Source organism: Protopterus annectens, chromosome 16.part0, assembly GCF_019279795.1.
Source record: "Protopterus annectens isolate FY-2018-M chromosome 16.part0, PAN1.0, whole genome shotgun sequence".
NCBI lineage: Eukaryota > Metazoa > Chordata > Ceratodontiformes > Protopteridae > Protopterus > Protopterus annectens.
Window position 1 is genome coordinate 653,768,800 of NC_056750.1, and position 27,289 is coordinate 653,796,088.

Consider the following 27,289-nt stretch of genomic DNA (forward strand, 5'->3'; position numbering starts at 1 on the left):
GATAGGTTTGTTCATGCAAAATGTATTAGTTGGGGTGTTAAAGAAAGATGCAAAATGAACATGGGGTTATACAGAGCTGCAAACTGATTTGGGGAATGTGTAAACACTCAACACTAACCTGGAATATGATATAGTAAAAAGAAAAGTGTTTCATCTCTTTGAAAAGTGATGAGAATTCTGGTAAAAAGTGGGGCAAGTTTGTAATAGTAAACAAAAGTCTAGTATACTGTCAAATCTAACTACCTAAACCAAAAACAGAGAGGGGGGAGCATGGTGACACTCATATACAAGGAAGTAGCACACAGGTTAATATTGTTATTACTAAAGGAGTTAATAATAGGAAGCAGTTAGAAAACCTACATTCCATAGACTAAGATGACTGAACAGAGTAATATATGGTACTAAAATGCCTAACCTTAGTACAGGGGAAGAAACACGTATTGAGGAGACACCAGTAGAAATTCTGTGGCAGATGTTTACTAATATTAATACATGGTGTACTTAAGGACTAGTACCCTCATAACTAAGATGGGGAAGGGGAGAGCAGTCTAAGTACAGTGTTAGAAATTCTCACTCATAGTTTCAACAAAGTGTGCAAAATGTGAAATTAGCAATTTGACCCAGTAAGAGATGCAACCATTATTAATAGAAGTGTGTGTGTGTGTGTGTGTGTGTGGGGGGGGGTCATGTTTGAACTCCTAGACAAAAGTGATAAAAACCTCCTAAGTGGAGTAGAACCTTTGTTTGGATAGATAGTTTTGAAATTTGACCATCAGTAAAAAAATGCTAGTCTGGAAGTTAAAAAAGCAAAAATGTTTTAAGAAATAAAAAAACTGTCATATGCACCTGTTCAGGGGAAGTGGGGAGGAGTGTAGCACATAAGTACTGAAAATTCTGCTGGCATACTAAAAGTGGAACAAGATCAGGGTCAAGAAAAGTGTAAGCAAGGAAGATACTAAAGGAACTGAAAGAGGGCTAAGAATTCCAGGCAGTGATTATAACTACTAAAGGAACTGAAAGAGGGCTGGAACTGAAAGAGGGCTAAGGATTCAAGACAATGATTATCCCTGTTATCAAAATTATTGTGGGAAATTTTTATTTTTATGTTATTATAGTCTAAAATCTAATGTGTATACAGCAAGAAATATGTCTAATTGCTGGGTACTGGAGCTGCTGGCTAGGCTTTGGTATTCTGGGCAGGATGTGTCTTTTTGCAGGTGATCATTGGCACAGTGGTGTGAAGAGTGGCATTGCTGTCTCACAACATTTGGTTCTCTGGTTATGTTTTTGTTTGGGATTCTTTCTTTTTAGAGTTTGCATGTATTGTCCATCTGTGTGTAAGTGTTATCCAGGTGCTCTAGTTTCCTCCCCAAGATCCTCAGGTGTATAATATATGACAATGAGCATTTGTGATTTTACTTTCATCCGAGTCTAACACCAGAGAGGTACACAGAAGGTAAATATGTTTTTTTTTATTTTTTTTATTTTGTGGGCATAGGGAAGCGGATGCTGTTCCTATATAAGATTCATTCATATATCCTTGCAAACATTTGTCATTTCATTTTATTGGGCACTACTATTTTGTTAGCTTTGAATGATAAGCTTTTGAAACAACTTATTTTTCCTTGAAAGAAACAAAGCAAGATAAGGCCCATGGGCAAACCCACTTTCTCTGTTAACAAATAAATAAATGAACACATAATTTGCAAGGAGAAGTTTGGCAGAGTTTTATGGATTTTAACAGATATACTGTGGGATTTGAAAGAGTTACTGTGAGTGGAAAGTCCTACCATGACTGACCAACCTTTCGTGAAGCCAAATTTAGAGAATTTCATCAGAGAGATACAGGTGGTGGGTGGTGTGAGTGTATGTATGTAGCAGTGTGGCCATGTTTGTAGGGGTATGAATGGACTTAAGGATACCTCTGTGTGTGTGTATGTATGTATGTGTGGGTGTGTGGCTAAATGGATGAGTGTGCCTGCATGTCCGTTTGTGTGTGTGCGGTGGGAGTGTTGTTGAGTGTGTGTGTGTGTGTGTGTGTGTGTGTGTGTGTGTGTGTGTGTGTGTGTGTGTGTGTGTGTGTGTGTGTGAGAGATAACTGTAAATCAGTGCAGTGTGTAGGAGAGTGAATGAGGAGGGGGTGCTCTTTCAACCTGATTCATGGGCTGCAAGTGGTAATTACTTTCACAAGTGTTTTTTAGCACTCACGGTAATATTCAAATTAGCTGATAATGAAGTCTTCCTCACTACATCTAACCCTATCTTTGAATCACATTTCCTGAGGTCCCATGCATTATACCTTCTTGCAATAGCCACTTTACAGAGTCACAGCTCATGTCTCTGATTCATACAAATGTTGTACTTCAAGCAGGAAAATGTACTTTTGGATGGATTTTTCAGACTCACAAATGTGAACAGTTTTTGGCAAGTCTTCCAGAATACTGCCTTATACATAGTGCTATCAGCATTTTAAGGGAGTAGTGACAGGTGGATGTTTTACACCTTCCTTTGCTAATGTTATAATGTTGGACTTGCAGATGACAAGTTTGTCCGAAACAGAACAGTTATGAAATGAGATTTCTAACTTACTTAAACAATAATGAATGAGAATTTGCCTTTAAGAATAATATTACTTATTGATTAAGAGCTGATAGGTATTTCTGGTAAAAAAGTACAAACAGTAGATAATTCTGAAGAGACTGCAGCTGCTGACCCTGTACTTCATGCAGATAGTGACCATCTGCCCTTCCTTATTGAGTCCAGTCCCTGTGGAGAATAATTAACGATTGAAGTAGAACTGTTCTGATCCAAGTATTCAGGAAACAGCCTGCTAATTATAGCAGGAGGCTTATTCAAAGCAGATATTTTTAAGAGGTGTTTCTGAATTCTATAAGAAGCAGGACATTAGTAGCTGGGTAAAGATACTCAGCAGTTGTTTTTGTTTCAGAAATGTTTGAAAGAAGAGTAATGAGGGAGATCATGCATGCAGTAAAAAGGGGGTGACTTTCATAACACAACATTTGCATCTTTGCATATTGATTACTCTGTGCCTCACACTGCTTAGCTCATAGAACACTGAAACTCAGTATGCTGCTCAGAGACATAGTATACTTAACTGTATTACACTCACTCCCTGCATGCAGGACAAGTCCTGCACTGAAAAACAAAGATATTTGCACAGTAATTGAACAAAATGTTTTCTTTCCTGCGGGGGATGCCCCAGTGTGCCCTCCCATATGAGGGGCTGTTCCCCAACTCTCCTGCTTAATTATTCTCATTCTGGGCATTCTCAGAAAAAGAGGATATAATTAAGTTGAGTATTTCTCCTTTCTCAAAGATTATACCACTTCAGATGGTGAATAAGGGGTTAACGGATGGTGTGGTGGTATGGTTAGGGAGTTTGCTACATGACTTGCTGCCTTCAAAAATACTTTGTTTTATGTGTACTATACATATTTCATTCCCATTCTCTTTAAGGATGATTCAGAAAATGGAAGTATTTCATCATTTTCAGCTGCTCATATTCAATATTCAGTGCTCAGTGGTTTTCAGCACTCTCAGTAATTCTGATATGTTTTTCATAGACGTGAAGGATTACATAACAACAGACTAGAGGAGATGCAGATAAACAGTCTCACCAAAGTGGAAAACATGGGCAGTGTTTTACTAAATCCATTATAAATACATCTGTAGTGCAAGTAGCTCCTCAAATTTGGTATAATTTTAAAAAAGCTTTGTTAAACACCTTTCTGTTGTAAGAAAGGTGCTTAATAAAGTTTGTTAGCCATATTAGGTAGCAGTTATGTTTAAAGACTCTCTAATACTAGAAAAACTAAAATGTATACTTCCAGACATCCACAATGCAGAGATTCTTATCACTCACCTCCTACTAAATCCTCACAAAAACATAATTATCATAGCTGCATACCTGCCCCCCCCCCCCAGCAACAACCTTCCCAGCATTGAACTTCTCATGTCATGGTCTGCCTACACATTTAATCAAGAAACTATCATCCTAGGTGACTTTAACCTCGACTGGCTGTCCTGCTCCTCAGACTCCCCTACTAATTTTCTTAACTTGTACAATTTCTCACAAGTTATAAACTGTCCCACTTGCACTGACAAACACACTAAAAAAGAGTCACTACTGGACTGGATATTAACTAACAAGCCAATCCTGAGTGACCAAGCCAGCTGCCTTCCTATCATTCTTAGTGACCATGCCCATATATTTCTACTTAGAAAAAGAACTCAAGCTCAATCTGAAAATCCTTTAAAGTACATCCATGGTAAGAAACTTTTCTCACCTGAACTATTTAATCTAGTACTAAAACATTGTGACTGGTCCCCTTTAAAAAGCCTAAACCTGGACCTTGCAGTTGAATTTTTTAACAACAGATTTCTTGAAATACTAAATAGCCTAGCCTCCACCAGGAAAATATTCCCCAAATCCAAACAACTACCATGGCTTTCCCATGATACTAAATAACTGATTAAACAAAGGGACAGAGCCAGGGTCCTATACCTATCACCATAAAACAAATCTGACCTCACTTCTTATCAGCAGTTAAGAAACCAAACTAAGAATAAAATTAGCAGTGAAAAAAAAAATTACTTCCAAACCTCTCAACAAAAGTACCTACACAACCCACAAAAATTCTGGAAAACAGTTAACTTCCTCCTCAACCCTCGTAAATCTTCCAACCCCTCTCCTTCCACAGCCAATACCTCCATACCCTTAGCCTCACAGTTCATCTCACATTTTATTAACTCCATCTCCTCTCTCCTTGACAACCACAAACAACTGCCTCTCACACTCCCTCCATTGGCTCAAATTCCACTAACTCCTTCTCCTTTAAACCACTTCAAACATCCTACATTAAAAAGCTCCTAAGTAAACTAATACCTTGCTGCCTGGCTGCTGCTCAACTACCAAAGTCCTAAAAATTGCTTCTCCATGTATTGCGTATCCTATATATTAATCAATCACTCAGTCTTTGAACAATATGTGCCCCTCCTCTGGAAAGTCACTCATGTCATCCCCCTCCACAAAGGCAGCCCCTCTAGTGACATCTCTAACTACCACCCCATAGCTATCCTCCCACCCATAGCCAAAATCCTAAAGAAATATATTCACCTATGACTCCTGAACCACCTTACCTCTAACAACCTTCTATCTAATACTCAGTACGGCTTTAGACCCCAGTATAACACAAACACAGCCTTGTTATCCTTCATCAATACTATTCACCACCTTATGAACAATGGACAACTAGTCTCTGCAATTTTCCTGGACATGTCAAAAGACTTTGACACCATTTCCCACCAACTACTACATAATAATAAACTCGCTACGTACAATCTCAGTCCAGCTTCCCTGTCATGGTTTCTCTGTTATCTATCAAACTGTCAACAGGCTACTAAATGGGAGAACAAACTCTCCCCTTACTGGCAGTATCCAATGGTGTACCCCAAGTTTCTATACTTGGCCCCTCCTCTTCATCATATTTACTCATAACCTTAATACAGCAATCCGATTTACCTCAATCATCCAATATGCAGATGATACATCTCTTATCTGCTCCCCCCTTCCCCACAGAAACTACAAGAAAAAATGCAAAAAGCTTTCCAAGAAATTGAAATTTTCCTATCCACCTATCAACTCATTCTAAACCCAAACAAGACTAAATTAATAATCTTTACAAACAAAACTACCAAGTCCAACTACCTACGGCTCTCTAGCCACTCCTCAAATGGTACCAAAATAAAACCCTACTAATCAGGCCAAAATCCTAGGTATTACAATAGATGATCATCTCATATTTGATATTCACATTTCCCTAACTGTCAAAAAAGTCAGTTCTAAACTCAGTGCTCTTTACAGAGCCAAATCCTAACTAACACCCCAAGCCAGGCTAGCCACAGCTAGATCAAAACTTCTTTCTACACTTCTCTACTGCTGTCACATATTCACCAATTTAAGCAAGGCCGACCTGCAAAACCTTGAAATCGTGCTACAACAAAATTGCAAAGTTTGCCACTAATCATCACCATAAAGCCCATCATTGTTCCGCTGTACTACAACTTAACTGGCTAGAACTTTTAAAGCTGTTACCCTTAAACCAACTTGCAAGCACCCACAAAATCATTCGTAACCCTCATATCTGCCCCACAATTTCAACCCTTTTTCAACTACAGATACATTGCAGGTCCCTTAGGTCTTCCAATAGGCCACTGCTCAAAATATCACAATCACATAACTACCATGGTGAAAATAAAATAGTTAAGTCCTGGAATGCTCTTCCACCAAGCATACAAAGAACCCATGGCTACTCTTCATTTAAAACAAAAATAAAATAATATCTTAAAAGCAACTGGCTATGCCCCTGTAGCCCCCCCTGGATAACTCCTCTCTCCTACTAATTTCCTCTCCTATGCTCATTTCACCTTTTCAGCTCAGTTGCTATTTTTCATTTTTTTAATTCAGTGTTACAGCTGATTGTTTCCTCACTGTTTATTGCACTGTAAGTTGTCAGTATTCCAAAATGTCAGTGTTTTAACATTCTAAATCACTGTGTACACACGCCTTGTCAGTTAGGTTTGGTTGTTGCCTGTTTCACTCTTTTTATATCTACAGTATATCCTGGTGGTTTACATTTCGAATTTTGTAGCTATGATGTAAGAATATTAACTAGTCTTTTGTTTATTGCATATAATTTGTATTATATATTTTTTATTCTTTTTGATGTAATTTTTGTATTTTTATCTGTCTTGTTTTTTCTGGAGCTTTTCTCCCTGGGTCTCCGCTGAAAACGGGCTACCAGCCCAGTCAGACACTACCCGGTAAACAAATGTAAAGTAAAATAAATAAAATAAAATAAATAAAATATTTCATTGCTGTTGTGCTCTAGTTTTGTACTAAACAGCAGTCTGTGACCACCACCCCAGAATAGCACGACAAATCTAAAATTTCTTAAATACTGCAAAAGAATTCTGACTGTCACACTTTGTTTTTGGTTTTGGTTTTGGTTTTAAAGGGTTAAACTGGTTACAAGAACATAAATACATTTTGCTTCTGTCCTATTTTTGCATCTCAGCTCTAAATGTTTTGTATTTTTCAAAGCTAATAATGACTTTGCACTCTATACTTTGTTAAAGTTCCATGTACTGCAGAGAATTGTGTTTGGGTTGTCCTGGTCATACCACTAGTTTTGTGCTCTTGAAATGAATGTCAATATTTACTTTTTGAGTTTTGGGTGACTCTACTCCTGAAGTGAATTTTGTTTAGGTAAATGCTAGGCAATTGGTCTGCAGGCCATTACAATCCTATCTAATAACTCATATTCCGAAGTTCCTTCAAGCCTCACTGAGGGCAATACAAGATAGATGGGGCAAAAATTAAGACTGTCCATCTAATTATCTTTACTTTGAAGGTTCAAGGGTGTTATTCTGCTTGACATGTAGTGGAAGCTTGTTCCAGAGGTTTGGCAAATGTTGGGATGACTCTATCATGCCATCTTGTCTTATTTGTTAACCGGTTTATTTGAGAAACTAACTATTTACTGTGTGAAGGAATAGGTGGTCTAAGAGGGCTGGATCTTTCATGGCTTGAAGGCTAGATACAGTTCTCCTTTAAAGAGTGGGCAAGAGACTGAGTACAGAGAGAGTGATTTTTCACACCACTGATCTTTTTGGTTAGGAATCTCTGAGGCCTTTCAGATTGAATGATTTGCTTAGACAAATGCATTTCAAAAGGGGTATTATATTCGATAATGGGTCTGATGAGATGTTTAATATTAAGTCTGTAACTACAATATTTAAAGGACATATAGTATTTTAATGTATTGTATTGTTTTATATTGTAGTAGTTCTTTAAGGATTTAAAATTGAGGTCATTGGAGTTCTGTCATCTGATTGGTATGTATGTTATATGTGTTTGTATTTTTTTAATGAATTTATCTGATGAATTCCTAAGCAATGTTGGATGAAAGCACTTATTGTGCATAAAAGTAGTGTTGTATTATTAGTTGACTGGGCCTGCCTTTGTTTAGTATGTTTTGTGCAGTTTGTTTTTAGATACATTTACTTTTTTATGGCCGCCATGTCATCTGGTGGAAATGGCAGTTTCCAGTCTCTTTTTTCTCTTTTTTTTTCTAATGGTGCCTTTGATGAGTTGAATCATTCTGTTGGCAATCTTACATTGCTGATTCAACAGCTTACACAGCATTTGGCTTTTGAAACACCAGCTTGTGGAAATCGAGTTGCCCAAAATTCATACTCCTTTGAGGCTGATGATAATAATGTTTGGGTAAGAATTACAGGGAGCCTTTGAATGCGTTCGTAGTGGTATGGACTTTGAGAGACACCACGCTTCTACTAAACTGTCGGATACAGCTCCAAACCCAGTGAATGGCTTCAAAAGCAGATGAAATTTCCAAGTACTGAATGGCAGACTATTGGCACAGCAGGTTCATCATTGTAAATTAATTAAGTTTCAGAAGTTGCAGGCTGAAATTGTATACCTCATTGAATCCATTACAGCTAATAGAGTAGCAAAAGGGCTTCATTCTTGGAAGTTCCCTACAGAGCTGCAAAATAATTTTTCTTTGCGTCATGATTTGTTGCAGCTCTTTGATTGCCATGGTTGTGAGCTGATGGAGCTACTTGTTAAACATAATCAAGTTTATATGGATCAACTCTGTGTAAAGATTACAGTTCTAGATTAATCAGTTACCAAGGACTTATTGTATGATCAGTATAAAGTCCAACATTTGCATGTTTTTATAATGTTGGTTGTGAATGTGAAATTACTAAGGAACGTAAATAAAAACAAAAAACAACTGAATGCAAGAGGATTGATTATCTTAATAACAGAGCATATCCCAGTCCTCCTCACTCTCATGGGCATGTTGGACAGCATGTAACTCAGGGGCAGATGGAATTATCTTTTTCAAATTAAGTTGGCAATGTAAATCCCCTTTGGAGTTTCCCCCTTTACAGCAATCAGAGTGGATAAAGACACAGGGGAATCAGCCATAAGACACCAGCCTAGGAGGTGATGGCCTCATGGTCGGATCTACCCCTAGTATCAGAGAACTTAGTACAGTAAAGGCAGAATCAACCACAGCAGCGGAAGAGGTAGAGAAGATAAGTTGTATAATTTGTAGCCCGAATGTATTTTTTGAGTCAAACGTACATGAGACATTGCTACCAATGCTGCAGAAGATTTTAAAATGTACAACTTTAGTTCTTATAGGGTCAATGAGGCTCATGCAGAGCTTTTTTTCAGAAGGCCTTTCATTTGTACCAACTAAAAGAACTGCCATTGCAGACATTCTTAGTGACTTAAAACATGTTAGAAAGTCGAATTTGAAATTAATTATGGATATGAATAGTACCATTTCTATGGATTGTAGATTGTCTAGTAGTTACAATCCCCTTACCTGATGTTGCAGATTTATGAGAACATTTGTGAATTGGATATAAGATTTATATCAAAATATCAGGCTGACAATAATTGTTATAATACAACAAAGCAGCAGTATGAGATTTTGGAACAATTACATATGTCCACTGATGTAAGAATTATGAAACCGGACAAGGGAGGGGGGCTTGTTATTATGGACAAGTTTGACTATGTACAAAAGATGTTTAATATTTTGTTTGATGTGTATAGGGAAGTTTCCCTGAATTAAGTTAATATTTCCTATAGGAAGATTGATAATTTGTTATATGATATGCTTATGCAAAACTAGATTACTTTTGATGAATATAAGTATTTATGTATAAAAAGAAATCTAATTCTCACTGTGCATAGTATGCCTAAGTTACGTAAGAACCGAAATGATCCACCTCTTAGACCTATAGTAGATGCTAGCTGCTCTAAAACATACCCCACTGCTAAATTTTAGATTATGAGTTGAAATCATCAGATTATAAAATAGATTATTTATGTAAAGATTTGTTGGATGTTTTGAGTGAGCATCAATAGATTTGTTATAAAGATGGTGTAGTATTTTTGACCATTGTTGGTAAAGATTTATTCATAATCATCCCACATACTGTTGGTATTGAATGTTTTTTGAGTTTTTAGGGCATTGTAGTGAGTTTTCACTGGAAAAATCAATGTGTATGTTCAGCTTATTGAAATTATGATTAAAATAATTATATTTGGGTTGAGGGTCAACTTTTCCAGCAGACAAAGGGTGACGCTATGGGTGCTGCCTGTGGTCCTTTGTCTTCAAACTTTATTATGCTAGAAAGGGAAAGGAATTTTACTTTTAATATGCTTATATACCATGTTTTTGAATGATATTTTTGTCATTTGGATGGATGATGTGCATAAGGTCCCATAATATATAGAATATATAAATAATACTACTAGTTTTTTTGACTGTACATATAATTTAGGGAAGATGGATACTGCATACTTGGATATAACGTTAACACATTTAACAGGCTGATTTCAGAAGTATATAGAAAGCGAACATATTCTAATGCTTTCTGCATTATTCCAGTTGCCATCCCATATCCCAAAATAGAGTGGTGGTTAAGGGTAGTTTGTCCACACAGCTCGTATGGTACCAATGTTTGAAGATTTTATAAAAGAATGCAATTTATTGAGAAGTATGTTTCTCAGTAGAGGTTATCCTACAGAATTTGTGGACAATCTAAAGGATGAAGTGGTTAGCGAACTGCATATTGTTTTTTATTTACCAGTATTAATGGGAGAGAATGCTAAGAATGAAAAAAATCTTCCAATTATTGATGTGGGAGTCAGCACTAGTATGTTGGATAGAGGTGATTCTTTGATTATTGATCATGCAGCATTCAAATTTGACATTGGTTGTGATACTTCATTAATTATTACATATTCATTGGATAGTGAATCCATTTGGGGGGTTATTGATAAAAATCAGAATTTGATTGTTGACAATATAGATGTAAGTAAACAGTTGGCAAATAAACCTCATTTTATCTATAAAAAAGGTAAAAGTCTAAAAGATATTCATGAGGGTATCAAAATAATCAATAATAATTAGATGAGTAGAATGTCCAAGTGTGGGAATTGTAATTATTTAATATGGGTGACATTGTTACCATTCAAAATCATACAATTAAAGCTTCAGGGAGATGTAATTTTAATATACAAGGTGGAGTTTATGTTGTCCTCTGGCAGCAATGCCCAGGGTTCTATGCGGGTAAAACAGAATGGAAAATTAAAGGGAGGGTATATGAATATATGTATGATGTCAAAAAATGTAAAACTACAAATGCTTTGTATAGAGACTTTAACTCATTTCCTATACATTGTTTTTTGTTTTGGAGAAGGTTGAACATAATCCGAGAGGAAGTTCCTGGAGTTTGATGTTAGAGAAAAGAGAATTATTTTGGCAGCTTAGTTTAAATGCAGGGGGCTTTCTGGGGTTAAATAAATCATCATCTCTTACATACCTCTTAAAATTAAAAACATATCATAGATAGTTAATTATTCATTAACAATTATGGTTTTGTGTACATATTTAATATTAACTTTGTAACTACAATATTTAAAGAAGATTATAGTATTTTAATGTATTGTATTACGTTACGAAATAAGTTATATGGTAGTTGTAGTTCTTTAAGGATTTAAAACTGAGTTCATTGGAGTTATGTCATGTGATTGGTATGTATGTTATGTAAGTGTTTGCATTTTTAATGAGTTTATCTGATGAAGTCCTAAGCATTGTTGGACAAAAGCAGTTATGCATAAAAGTAATGTTTTATTATGAGTTTTCCGAGTCTGCCTTTGTTTGTTTTGTTTTGTGCAGTTTGTTTTTTTTTTGGTACGTTTACAAGATAGAAATTTCAGCAGAAGGAAGATTAGTGAGTAGAATAAAATGAAAATGGAGTTTAAAAACATGATGGAAGTTAGAAAGATATGTAAAATAAGGAATAGGAATTATTTAGTTGGGTTGACAAAGGCTTATACAATGAGAAGATGAACAGCTGCAGAGTGCTGAAAGGAAAATAAAGGAATATTTGGAGTTTAGAAAGGCTGCTGTTAAGCAAGTATTTTTTGATAACATCTCCAAAGCAAAAAAAAAATTTAGCACAATGATTAATGGGAAAAGGGGGTTATGGACTTAAGCAATAAAAAGAGGAAGGTTTGTTACAAAACTTGGTTTGCTATCAAAATGTGGATGGTGCAGTTGTGTAGCAGTAGTATTGCCACCTCACAGCAAGAGGTTCTCCGGTTCGATTCTCAGCTGGGGTACCTTCTGTGTGGAGTCTGCATGTCCTCCCTGTATTTGTGTGGGTTTCCTCTGTGTGCTGTGGTTTCCTCCCATGTTTCAAAGACATGCATCTAGAGCGTTTCTCTCCGGGCCTCTGCTGAAAATTGGCTTTGTTCCAAGTCGGACTTTCCTGGTAAACAAATGTTAAGTAAGTAAATAAATGAATGAATGAATAAATAAAAATTTGGGGCAGCACTTACATGGAACTGGGGCCGAATGTGTGTTTTCCAGTTTTCATAATGCTGATGTGGAAATGTTTGAATCTTCATTAGCGAATGGTTGTGTGCATTTGCTAATGCAAGATTGACGTTCTGATAACAGATAGCACTTCAGTGGGGAATGGGAAATTTACTCTTTTTCTCACTGTAGTATGATCTTGCAGTTGGAATATATGATATTCAGAGGGTGTGGGGGTGGCTTGCCCCCCTGCAAAAACATTACCTGTAACACAGAATTTTGACATTGGAACTTCTGGTGTTCAAATGTCGATTCTGTGGTTATTATTTTTGTATTACCAAATTCGGATAATGAATTTGATCAAAAAGTGGAAAATTGTTTTTATTTTTCACATTTTGATAGTAAACCACAAAACGTAGGTAGTGTATAACAAGAAAACAAATCAGAAGTCTTGTAGAAGTATTAGAGATATTTCAGAAATTTTATGAAAATTTGTATAAAGTAGAGGAATGTGGAAATGAAGAAAAAGAACAAATGGGCGTATTTATGGAATACTTAATTATGCTACTGTTAGAGGAAGATGAGCCTCAATAATTAATAGCTGGGGCAGGAAGAGATGAGGTAAAAATGGTGATGTATACTCAATAGAGAATTCTTCAGGAACAGACTCTATTCCTGTGGAAATTTTTTAAGTTAGGAGAGAAGAAAGTGAGACATATCTTGAAGGCCTTGTTTACAATATTTTAAGAGGAGGTGAAGTACCAGCATCTTGGAAGAAAGCTATAATAATTATGTTGCCCAAAGAAGGTAAAGACCCTTCAGACTCAGTTTCATATAGACCCATTTCAATTTTAAACCAAGATTATAATGTGTTTATGTCTAGACTGCTAAGAGAGTGGTAATGGTGTTGCCAAAATTCACAGATATGGATCAATCCATCCAATCAATCCATGTTTGTGGATGGGAGGCAAACCTTTGACAACATTAATACAGCAATGATTATCCAGAGGAAAGCAGAGGGAATGAAAATGCAGCTATTGTTGGTGGTTTTTGATGCAGAGAAAGCATTTAGTAAAAGCTGGGATTTTATGAGTAGATCAATGGCAGCATTTGTTTTCCCTGATAGAATAATAGAGTTAATAAGGAGGATATGTAAAGGGTTGGTGGCAAGAATTAATGTAGGAGAGTTCTTCACCAACAGTTAGTGTTTCAGTTGAGGAACCAGGCAAGAGTGTCCTCTTTCCTTTTTATTATTTGCTTTATCTTTCGAACCTTTAGCAAAGAAAATAAAAGACTCACAAATTCAAGGATATAATTGGTATTATAATCAAGATAAGTTAGATTTATTTGCAAATTGTATTATTTTGTATTTGATAAATACAGAAAAAGACACTTGGGGTTGTAGAACATTTTGACACAGTTTCAAGTATTTGTAGGATATAAAATAAATGAAGATAAAAAGGGCTATTCTAGTAAACTATGTACCTAAACATGGATTGCTTCAGCAGTACCCATATTTATTAAGCCATGATAAAAAGTACATTTTTAGGTGTAATGAATAAAATAAATTATTTTACGGCAGCTAAGAATATGTGAAAACAGATGAAACAAAAGGTAATACAAACATTGAGAAACTGGAAGCTCTTGTTTATGGAAAGGGATAGTGAAATCAAGTGATAAATTAATTTAGTCCCTTTAAATACTGGTCAGGTGTATTTTTATCAACCAGAGGAGAAGTTGTGAATGAAAGTTAATAAAGAATTAATGGAATTTATATAGGAGGGGAGGGGAAGAGGGCAAAAGTTAAGTGGGATAAGTTGATTCTTCCTGTAGATCAAAGTGGGTTAGGGTTACCTGATTTGAAGGGATACTTTGAACTACTAAGTTAAAATTAATATATGTAACAAAAGCAGAAGTTTAGAAATCTGAGTAGAAATGGATGATGACAGTAGTCAAACTGAAGGGAGTGTTCAAGAAATAAGGAGACAGTAGGATTTTGGATGCAGGTCCTTAAGGAGAATAAAAACAACCATAGAGAATACTATTTTTAAATAATTGCAGAGTATTCTAAGAACTAAGTCAACAAAGGAATAGAGAAAGGAAATTTTACCAATAGGGATGACTTCAAGTAGTGGTATAGAAAATATGCAAGGGGCTAGATTTTATCGGAGGAAATTGGCAAAGGAAGCAAGGTATAGGGAGTAAATAATAAAAGTTGCCACTTTTTATTGTATCCCCAAAGTACATAAAAATAATATAGATCCCCAGTAGATATATTATTTTTGCTTGTCTATTATCTCAATAATTTATTCATTTTTGCACGAATATTTGTACACAAATATTACTAAACGACTATTGTAATTAGACATACTGGAGATTTTTTAGATAGAATACATGATCTTGTTTAGAATGAAGAAATGTATGGGATACCACTGGATGTAAAAATTGTTATACTTGTATAAGTTGGATTCTGTGTGTTTGGTCTATGATTGCTTTGGTTGATAGGTGGAAGTGTAGGATTTTTTAGTGGAATTTCCACGTCCAGTTTATCAAACAGATGTTTTGTTGTGTGCGTGGGTCTGTGTATGTGTGTTTCATCAAAACAAGTAAGTGGGATGTGTAGTAGGTGTCTGTATGTGTGTTTGTGAATGTATATAGGGTAGGGTTACAGTGTGGGTTAGGTAAGGGGATCAGTTAAGTGTGTGTGATTGTGAGTATTTAGGATTAGAGTCTTGATTAGGTTAGGGGATAGATTTAGAGTATATGTGTGCATGAGTGTGTGTGAGTGAGTGAGTATGTGTGTGTGTGTGTGTGTGTGTGTGTGTGTGTGTGTGTGTGTGTGTGTGTATATATGTATGGTGAGTGTCCAAGCTGTCTTGTGTAGTAGTAGTGTTATGGGAAGAGCTTTTAATTTAAGATGCAGATTAGGGACAGAGTTAGGGTTAGGAAAAGCATGTATTACTAATGTGGAGCAGGGGAGTGAAAAGCTTTTCATAAAATTACTGCTATTTTGAGCTGAATGTGCTTGGTTTTGGATAGTGCATCAGAAAGGAAATATGTTTCCTTTTTGAGTGTACTGTATGGCGATGTGTTGTATTTATGATATAATTGTTTGATGTGTCAGTTGTTGTTTTTTTTTTTACCAAGTCACATGGCAACCAATCATTATATAATGTATTAGTAATATTCATGGTATCAATGCTCTAAATTATTATTTGAGCAACAGTCCCATAACTTGTTAAATTAAATTATCATTTTAATTTATTTCTGTTTGACTAATTATTGTACTTTTAATTAAGATTTTTTTTCCGTGTAAAATTAAACATATTGCCATGCAGCAGCCTTTGCCCCCATGTATGCTAACTTAGTAATGGGACTGTTTGAAGCAGAATATATGCATGGGCACCATTTTATGAATAATTAAGTTTTTAAATATTTTAGATATACAGATGATTTCATATTTATTTGGCAGGGTGGTAAAAATGTGTAAATCAGTTTATTGAATATTTATAAGATAATAGTTTTGTTTTTGAGGATGGTAACATGGATAGGAGTACATATTTTTAGATTTAGAACTTCATGGACTGATCAGTGGTAACATTAAGACCATTGTACACAGAAAACTAACTGCTAATGGTCAGTATTGTCATCCCCCACATTTACTTTCCTCCATTCTGTATGGGGAATTTTTAAGGTTACATAGACTTGTAGTGACCATATAGATTTTTTAAGGTAAGTGAGAAAAAAAACTGTCAAAATGTTTATTAATGGGAACTTTGAGAAAACATCTGTTGTGGAGTCCTATTATAAAGTTTTGAATCTGTCTCAAAACAGATTAATTAATTTTTATATGAAAAATAAATGTGAGAAGAAAGGTGGATTGTGTAGTTTAGATAAACTGGATATTTATTTTGTCACTACATATAATTTATTTTCAGAGAAATTAATAGAATTGGTTTCATGTTATTGGAAGTTTTTAATTAAAGACAACATTTTTTAATAACGTTATATGATTTCCCCTAATTTGCATGTAAACAGTGCCATAATAAAGGTGATAGGATAGTACATAGCTTTTATAAACACACCGGAGTTTAAATAAGTATTAATGCAAATGTTAATTACAATATGTATGTATATATATATATATATATATATATATATATATATATATATATATATACACACACACACTTTTCCTTACCCTGGCTCATGTATTGTCTGTAAATATGTTATTAATAGTTTTGGGAATATGAATGGTTTAAGAATTATACCTAATGGCAAATATTGTTTTACTACTGAAGGTATTGTTGATGATCTAAGTGCCTGTGTGATTTTAATGTATATAAGGAAAAACAAAGTACCTTTAAAATACATTGCAAGAACACATGGAGGACATTAAGAATGGTAGGACAGAGAGCTCTGTGGCTGTACATGTTTAGGAATTTCACAGCAGTAATTTTGAATTACTTAAGGCTACAGTTCTTAAATAGTTAATATTAAATTTGAGGAAAGCAAGAAATTAAATGATGAACTTTTATATAATGAATTTATTTATATTATTTCCTGGCAGGTTAAATATGAATTGTAATTGGAAGTAACATTTAAATTTTTGTTGATTGTTTAATTGATTGCTTATAATAATTGTCCTGTTTAATGTATTTATATGGTGGTAACTGTGAAGTTATTTTTTAATGAACTCCTCTAAAAGCTTTGCCAAGGAGCTAGAGGGTTTAATAAAGTTGGATTTTTGGGGGTGGGATCTGTTGCCATTTGTTGTATTACTTTTCCTTTTTTTCATTTGTGGTATTTTATAGGACATAAATAACTCTGGAAGGAAAGGTAGTAGAATGGGATGAGGTTAGAGCCTGCCTTCCCAACTAGGGATTATAAGCAGAATATAGGCAAAGAGAAAGGGATAGGGACGTGTAAGGGAAAACCAGCTCTGGTAGAGTTTTTTTAGTTGAGTCAAGAACAGAAACTGCTGTTAAAAAGGAATAATTAGTACAGCATAGCAAATATTGCATAATAACTATGTGAATCAATAATAGAAGGTTAGAAATGATTGGGAAAAGAGAATATAAATGCTGTTTATAAAGAAACAATAGGAGGGCATCTGTATGACTTCTGAGTAAGTCGTTTAATCCAGAACATTTAGGATATTTGCATGGAAGTGTTTGCTAAAATATTTTATACCCCAAGTAGACTTCAGAGATTTTTTATGCTGGTAGATAACAAATACTGGAGTTGTGATGGGAAAGAGACAGGTAATTGAGAAAAAATTTTGTGTGAATATAATGAGTTAGCAGATTTTAAAACTCTTTACAGAGTACTTTGTCGGAAATATTGGGAGAGCAAGTGATTGTAACCAAGAAAATTATACTTTTGTGCTGGGATATAAGATCTGAATTGCCCAGATATAGTAAGGCCTTATTAATTGTAATGCCATTGGCTACCAAATAAAAAAAAAAAACAGTTACTAGAAAATGGAAATCAAAATCAAAACCAATTGTAATTGAAGTATAAAATACTGATCATGAGGTAAAAGATCTGAAGTTGGGAGCTTTAGAAAAGTGAAGGTGCAAATTACATTGAAATAAATGGAATTTGTGGGAACAAACTCCCTCTCCATCTTGGATCCAACTTTTCCTTTCCCTGTCTTAAAAAGGAGCTTAAATCCCACCTACTAAACTTGAAATTATGCCGTTGCCTTGACCACATGTAGTCTTTGTCCTACTGCATAATCTGTTGCATCTCCTTTCTTTCTCTTTTAGTAACTTCTGTTTAAACTAACCTCCTAATACCCTCAGCTCTACTACTATAGCCCCTCCTTTCTTTCCTCCCTACCATTCTCCACACTATTCCCCCCCCACTGCCTATCAATGTCCGTACATTTTCCTTCTTTTGAACAACGATTATCCTTTTGTTTTTACTGTTATGTGTAGTAAATTTAGACCACTGCTATAAGTGCAAACTTTAATGTTTATAATTTTTTCTTTTGTTTTTCTTTTTATAATTAATTCCATATTTGCATTATTTTTAATAGTTTTTGTCCTATATGTTTTATCTTTGCTAATGTTTGCTGGGGCTCTTTCCCCTTGGGTCTCCACTGAAAATGGGTTGCTTACTATCAGTGCAATGCAAGTAGTTAATCACCTTTTCTTTTTTACAATTTTGTATTGTGATTATTATTTAATATTTGTATATTGTCCCTTTATCTTTACTTATGTTTGCTGGGGCTTTTCTGCTCGGGTCTCCACTGAAAATGGGTTTGTTTGCAAACTCAATTGGACTGGGTTGGAGTTTGGCATAATAATTATGGGATTTAGCTTATGAGCACAAGGTACAGAGTTTGATTCTCACATAAGGTAATTTGCTAGGCTCAAAATGGCCCTAAAGGGCAGCTGTCCTAATACTAATCTATGAACCTATGAACCTATCAGACCAATCCAGTTTACAAATGTGAAATAAATAAATAAAAATTAAATAATACGTGCAGAACAGTGTTCTGGAGAAGGGCTGAAGTTTGAGAGAAGGTAAGAGTTGCGTAATTTATGTAATGTTGGAGTGAATGAACATTTGTTAAAGAAAACATATATATTGCATGAAAGCATCAATGGGAAATGTTGCTTTTTGTCTCTTACTGTATTTGTACTTTTGTCATTTCTTAAAATGTGTTTATTTAATAAAGGTGTCAAAAAAAGTTGGAACGCCATCTCCTATTTCCCTGTGACTAACAGGAAACTGGGCATTAACATAATTTGTATATTCTGTTGCTCCTCGTTCTTGTTCAAGATATGTAATAGGTCCACCTATTAACCGAAGGTGCATGACACATTATTAGTGTGTTTCCATAATAACCTGCACAACTACTTGATGCTTTCTTTTGGGCAGCTTTCATGATATACAGGTATGACTTTTGATTCTTTAAAATTTTTAGAATTGCTTTTGACTGTTTCACTTTTCTGTATGTGTGTGCATGTGTATATAGTCATGGTGCAGCTACAGCCAGTGTGTCCACCATTATGTTATGCTATGCAGTGTGCAACATATCAGTACTGTGCTAACTGTCTTCTAGAGTGCATTTTGCACTGCACCACCAGTGGCATCCTGGCAATGGAGGTGCATATTTAGGTTTAGCAAACATGTGCGCAAAGATGTTGTGATTCTTAGTGGACAGTGCTTTTGCCTTTTCTGTCTTTATTGCTGGCTACCCCACTGGTGTGAGCAGCTGTAGCAATGCATGCCCTGTCAAGCACCCACTTGATATGCTTCCATTTTAGAAAACTCTCCAGCTACATAGTAGTGTCCGAGGTACTATTTGATGACATGGTATGGGTACTGAAAATGAATCCTTAGTCATCAGATGCCATCTGCTTACTAAGTGAGTGAAACGTGTCTGTTTTAGTTGGACAGTGCATCATGAATGCCTGATACTTATGCTAATAAGTGTGTGCACCCGTGCACCCTGTGCTTTTATGATGTCAACTTTATCTGTGATGTGATGAAACTCCCGTGCTGCAGTTAACCTCAGCCAGAGTTCTGGACTGTTAAACTGTATTTCCTATATTGATAACTATGCATTGTAGGAAATGATCCAGGATCTCACTTGCGGATGCCTGCAGTATGTCCATGGTATTCTGTGCAGACAATTGCAATGTATCTCTTGCTAGAATGATGGCTGCTGTCTTGACTTTGGTCTGCAGCAGTATGGGAAATCCATGTTTGTGTATGTGCATTCAAATCACATCACATTTTGCACAACCTGTTTGCTGTATGAGCACCTGGCTAATATATTTTATATGATTTCAGTGTGATGACTGCATTATACTATGCATAGGTACTGTACCAGTGCAGTCTGTTTGACTATCACTTTCATTGGTAAACCAGTGGATCAGGTTGTGTGACTACTGCCATTACTACCATGATTTAAAGGGGGCTTAGTTAACTTTATTAATGGTTTCCCTTGGGGTAGTCAGGCTATGGCTTTGCTTCCTATTTATGTCCCCTTGGTACACCTTTCAGCATCTCTGCCTCAAGCACTATATGAGATGCAATTGATTGAACAGTACTGCACTCAGTCTCATTTCCATGGTGGTGCCATGGGTGATTTTTACCCCTTGTGGTCTAAGTTTCTTCAGTCCCTCTTTCATTATCTTTGAATTCTATAGATGGCTTTGCACCCCCCCCTTCTTCTCCACACTGGCACTCCACATTATGGACAATATCTCTGAATCCAATACTTTTTGTACCAGCACACGTATGCATTCTGGTTTTGTTTCCAAAATGTACTACCTTTCTTCGTTTATATAAATAGACACAAATCCCAGGACATACTAAAACACAGATTTGTTTGTTTTATGTAAGAAAACAGATTAATTTTCCTTTTACATAATTGGATGCTTGATAAAGAAATCGCTATGTTAATTTGTTTTAATAATCAGATATAATTTTGCCTATTTTAAATCAAAACCTCTTTAGATTGTTCTTGCTCTTATGTGAAAATTGTTTAATACTGTCCATTTTAAATAGCAATTACACATGTTTTTTATATTTATATTTTCTGCAGTTTGGATACTGATACTACTATTTCCCACATGAATAATGGTGTACAATTGCTTTCTTTTCACTGATGGTAATGCAGCTATACACTATACTTATCTGTAAATAGCCTCACAACCCTGGCCATATGTCTCGTTTACTGATTATAGACTTAACCTAGTATGTTGCTATGCTTATGCCAACTGAGTAATTGTTTTTGTATTCATACTTATCATGTATTACTATGCTATTACTTAAATAATTGTTGTGCTTTTATTCATAACTCTGAATATGTCACTGTTAAGATGAATCTACTCCCTCGTGACCTCAAGGACTTTAGCATGTCAGGCCAGTCTGTTAAGAACTGCTTAAATTCTTGCAAATACATATTCATTAACTCAGCAATGGTGTCCATCCACTTAAACCCCTGCTACCCCCTTCTTCTTTTGCTTTTTCCTAGCATCAGTGTCTTTTCTGGTATATATACTGTTACTTATCAAAGAATTGTTTTGTTTTCATTCATAATTCTGTTTCTTATACAAAATGATTTCCTTTTTGGCCAGAGTCTTGACTGTAAAATGTCCTAAGACTGACTCAACTCTCCAACTAAAGAGCTAGTATAAATAAATAAATAAATTGTTGCATTACTTAACTAATAAGTCTGTTTGACAAGCAAATTTTGCTTTCTTTTTATCTTCGAAAAATGCGTACACACTTGTATTCAAAATCTACTGTTGTCTTTAAAATCAGTTAGTTTACCCAAATCACAACACTGTAAGTAGTTTTATACTGTGTTTTACATGATCACTTATAGGTCCCTTCACTCAATATTTTAATCATACATCCCGTAATCGACCATCTTGGTCATCAGTACATTTTCTTCTCTGCTACACCTCAACCTTTTTTTGTCTATTCAAATGACTTCTTCCGCCTGCTTAAATCAGAGATTGTCTTTGCATACATAGCCAATGTCATCACCAATTTGTTAAGCATATGCACAACAAACTTGTAGTGCATGGAATACCGCAATTGAGTTCTGAAATCAGGAAAAAGATAAACTTTTTAAGGATATTCCTAGCATGAGACCTGATCTTTAACAGTGATTAAGGTTGTTTAATAAAAGCTTGCTAAAGACACCTCTGGACAGTGCTGGTCAGCAAAGAACAGTAGCAGAAAGTATAACATCTTTTAAAAGCTGTCAGATGCTGTACACTGCCATACTTATAAACAAAAAATGTGGCAGAATGAAGAATTTAACAGCTTTTAAAGCTGATAGTTCAACAGATGAGTACTTAGTGCCTGCCTTTTGTCTGTTTCAGAGTACTAAGTGGTTTACCGACTTTCAAAATCTTTGAAAGATGGTAAATCACTTTGCGCTGCTACAATAATTTTTTTGTAACTAGTGAGTACATGGAGCAGATAAAACGTAATGCACTACAAGGAGTAACAATTGGGTCATTGATCATAACTCTTTATTGTGTGTTCTCGGCATAGATGCCAAGATTTACCTCTCAAGCTTCACTCTGAAAGTGAATTTCTTGGCATCCATGTTGCGAACACATTGTAAGATGGTTATGATTGGAGACCTGATCGTTATCCTCTATATCTTTTTCACAGTTTTGGAGTATAATCACAGAGCTCCATTCACTGCATTGCTTTGCACTGCAGAATACATAATAAATACAGACAAAACTCTGGTATGTTTTCTTTATTCACTGCTTCAAGTGTAACAGTGCTATTTTCTATGGGTTGCACATACTTTTAATATGCAACATCTATAAATTCCATAGCAGGACAAGAGTAAGTTACTGAACAAGTATCCCATACATATAACAAGTAATAATGTGACAGTAATGCAGGTAGGCATTTGCATGACAGTGAAATATAAATGAGTAACATCATATACTTTGAATCATTCCTGGACAAAATGAGCAAGGATTTAGGAATGAACAGGGTTACACATGCCTTGTATAACTATAAGGCATTTACATTTTACTTTATTTTATCTGCAAGATACAAAAAAAGTGTTTGACAGGATGTGGAATAACAGCCACTCAGGATTTATCCTGTACACCAAAGAACGGACCATACTTATGGCGTCATTTTGTGCTGTCTAACATTATGTACAATTTTTCCTGTTTCAGTCATTTTAGAAATGCCTACAAGTGAAAAGTTTATGTATGTGAATGGTATGTTTCTTTTTTTCCATCTGTTATACACCCTAGATCACTGTTCAGTGATATGACTGCAAACTGGCTGATTTTTAATATTGTTCATTTTGTGTGACTCTTTGCTGTATCCCTTACTAAAGTCTAGGTAAATCATGTCCATGATCTCTGTCTTACCTGCCATTTTGGGCACATAGTCCTATAAATCGTTCACCTTTGGCTGTGAATGCATGCTGCTTTTGATATTATGCTTCTGTGCTGTTCAGGTTTTTAAAAGTTTATTCCTTCAGAAGTGATTCTGTCATTTTTCTGTAACCGGTGACAAATCCTGGAAGTCTGCATTTGCCTTCATCTGCATTGTATATACATCTTTAATGAGGACTCTCATCTGCCATTTCTTGTATGGCACACTGCCCTTCTACCATTTGTCAAGAAAGGCATTAAGCTGTTTTCTTATGTCTTCCTTAGTTCTTTTAGACTACTGGTTTAAATCCCACCAGACATCATAGCACCTTCTTTGAGTTTTTGTTCTGCTAATCTTTCTTTGAGTGAGCGGTAAGAGCCCGGCTCCTGTCTTATTTGATACCTTTCCTTAGTCTGTGAGTATTTTACGTGTATTTTTTTTCCTTTTGAGTATTTTACGTGTATTTCTTTTCCTTTTTTTAGGTGTCCTGTATGGTGCGGTTACACTCATAATGGAAATGTGTCAGCGAAGCACAGATGCTCTAGCACACTTCAGAAAGGTAAGTAGAACAGCTGAAATGTGACATATGCTTTTGATTATGTGTTTATTTAAAAATAAGTCGCATAATCTCTGACTGATGAAACATCAATGAGCAAGAAACAGAGTGGAAGATCTCAGTGTTCTAATGTTTTGTTGTGTTGCAATCTTCATGCTCTTCTGTGCCTGAGACTTTTACTAAGTGCATAGAATCAGATGCACATCTTCTCTTTTTGTTGATGAGATAGATAGTTTGTTTGTCTTGGTGTCGGAGCATCTCTAACATTTGTCCTCAGAGTTTGCAATTTCATCAGCTGCTTGAAGTTAATTGTAATTTATATGATGTAACTGTTTATCCTTATGTAAAATAAGAATTAAGTCAGATTGTGCTTTTGTTTTCATAATACTAATCTTTGTTTCTCCGGGTTTTTGTGCAATTGATGGCATTTACTTCCTGCACATAGAGGACTGTGGTTGGATTTACAATCATAACTAACATGGATGCCAAGAAACTGACTTTACCACTGAAACTTGAGACTAATCTTGGCCTCCCTGTCAAGGACACGTAATAAGAGTGATGATAATAGAGACAAATTCATAATTATTTGTAGTACATAGAGATTTATCTGCTTCACGTACTACTTGTTACAGAAACAAGTGTAGATATGTGAAGTGTTTTACAGACTTTCAAATCATTTGAAAGCTGGTAAAACAGTGCTAATAAATAGATAGCAAGCTGAAATAAAGCTTCTGTGTGAAAAATGAATGGCTTTAAAAGCTGTTAGACACTTTGTTCTGCCACACTTTGTAAAGCTGCTTTATCTTCTGCTGCTGGTCTTTGCTGGCTGATACTGTGTGATGTTAGTACCTAGACTGAGACCTGCTATTAACAGCATGTAGGGGTGCTTAATAAAAGTTTGTTAAGCATCTTCCTGACATCAGAAAGTTGTTTAACATGCTTATAGTGCATGCAGCACCTTGATTATCGCGGGACACCTATACTGTATTGCCCACTTGGTGTTAGAATGTCCCAGACACAATTATGGCCAACAGAAGGCAGACTTTAGCTTCTAGTGCAATAACGCTTCCACACTGGTTGTGTGAACTCTGTGCATGCAGACCACAAACACACACACACACACACACACACACACACACACACACACACACACACACACACACACACACACACACACACACACCTAGCACATTCTGTGTTTCTAATCTGTTGATAACCTTTTGGTTTGAAAGCTGGACTAACAGAAGTAATGCTTGGTTGTGTGCCTCCTCCCCATAGTCTAAAAGAACTAAGGTATTGAACCTTCAGCAGATAGTGGTAGTTGACAGGAAGCACCTTCTCTGTGTTGTTTGTGCTGAATACATGGTTAGGGTAGGTTGGTTGTTAGTGGTCCGCCAGCATTTGCTTCCACTTTCTAAAGGTACATTGCCTTTTAGGTTTACAGAGTCACAGGCACCCTGCAAATAGGCACTGCTTTTGTGTACATTTCTTCATTAGCATATATCACTTAAAACATTTCTTTTGGAATTACTTACAAACAACAACATTTTTCAATTTTCTTGTAGCACCTTGCCACAGATGTAGACTGAGTTGGAGTTCATACTCTGGAATATGTTTTTGTGTGTTAAATAATCCACTAACTCAGGATAATTTTAATTTTCTTGAGAGCAAGAAGTTTGCTAATTGAATTCTTTTAACTTTGTTTATTGCATATGACTTGCAAGTATAAAGATTTAATTATAAAATGATGTAGTATGGGGCACAGAAAAATACCTTTCTTGGGTGGCATAAGCCAGGGAACCTTGTTGGCTAGGCTTACTTAGGCCCTTGGGCCAATAGCCTAGTACCTACCTATGAACCTATGTGGTGTAATATCTTATGCAGAGAACTATAGATTGAACTGACAGATGGCTTTAGTAATTCTCCAAAGTGATTTTTTAAAAATCTCTTTATAGTATATCTGACAATTCCTTGTCAAAATACAAGTGGATTAAATATAGTAAGGATGCATTAAATGGCATTCAAGTCATAGAATAGTATTGTCTCTTGTTGTTGTTGTTTTTCTTTCGGCTTTTCCCAGTTAGGGGTCGCCACAGTCTGTTCTGCTAATGATTTGCAGTAGATTTTTTATGGGTGCCGAGGTGCCAGCTCGACACCCAACCTTCAACGAAGGCACACCCATTCTATGCATGTCTATCGAATGCCACTCAACTGCGGGGAGGACATGCAGACTCCACACAGAAGGCACTCCAGCTGAGAATCGAATGGGAGAACCTCTTGCTGTGAGGCAACAATGCTACCGCTTCACCAATTTAGTAAAAATATGATCTATGTCTGCAAGAAAGTCAGTGAGAAATTCAAGCAACAGTTTTGTAAGGTAGCTGTATAGGGTACCAAAAATAGAGAATTAAAAAAATGCCTAACCAAAAAAAAAAAAAAAAAACACGACTTGAACAGATTTTTAAGATTAGCTATATCATATAGAAAACCTATTTTCCTCTGGATTCTGCGTAGCTAGCTAGCAATTACATACAAATTATTTTTAGAGCCATTTCTTATTTTTGCTTGAATCCATGTCATGAAGTGTATGTATCCTGGAAAATCCTGTATTGTTACATGGCAGTGGGAACCTTATATTAGACGTAATCGGGATATCTTAAACTGTTGAACTGGTGGAAGATGACTTCAGACAATAATAAGTTACTGGTGGGAAGTACTTTCAGTTGATTTTGGTTACTTTTTGATTTTCGGGTTTTGAATTTTCTGAAATAGTTTCAACAGAGTCTAGTACCAGCTTCCAAAAAGACCAATTCTTGGCAGCTAAACACTTAACAAATTTCTAAGTGTAAATATCAGTGCAGTAACATGATTCAGAACTTTATGGCACATAAATATCCTTAGAGTTAACTTCCTTTCAGAAACCAATAATATGTCCTTTTTTCAAAACAAGAGCATAGAAACAGTGTAACAGGAACCATAGTAAGTACTTCTAAACTAAAAAGATCATTACAATGGAAAAAATATTTTAAAATAAAATGAATTTCCCTGTTTTATGACTACATATTAAGTTTTAGTAGTTTCTAACAAGACCTACAGAAACTTATATTTTAACTAAGAGGTCCAGATTCTCAGAGTACTTTTCTGCCACCAAAAGCATTGTCCACATTTTCTTTGACCTAGAATATTCACCATTAATGTTTTGTGCATAGAGAACTAGTAAGAGTCAGATGCTGCTCAAAGTACTGACTCAGGTACAGTCCTCTCCCCTGTTATATAAAACTAAACATAGGGGTTATATCTTTACATGAGCTTAAAGTAACATAAGTCAAAACTCAGCATAACACTGTTCTTGTTTAATACATCACCAGTGAATTGAGAAAATGCTGTCATG

The 27,289-nt window shown here is 35.5% G+C and overlaps 1 protein-coding gene across 1 annotated transcript in view; it reads left to right on the forward strand.

Moving 5' to 3' along the window:
* The window catches only part of LOC122790635 (AP-1 complex subunit gamma-1-like), a 700,858-nt gene that overhangs the window by 369,939 nt on the left and 303,630 nt on the right, over positions 1 to 27,289 (forward strand). The window contains exon 6 of the mRNA XM_044058159.1: positions 23,825 to 23,901. Within this exon, the coding sequence (XP_043914094.1) occupies positions 23,825 to 23,901 (77 nt within the window). The remainder of the gene's footprint in view (positions 1 to 23,824; positions 23,902 to 27,289) is intronic.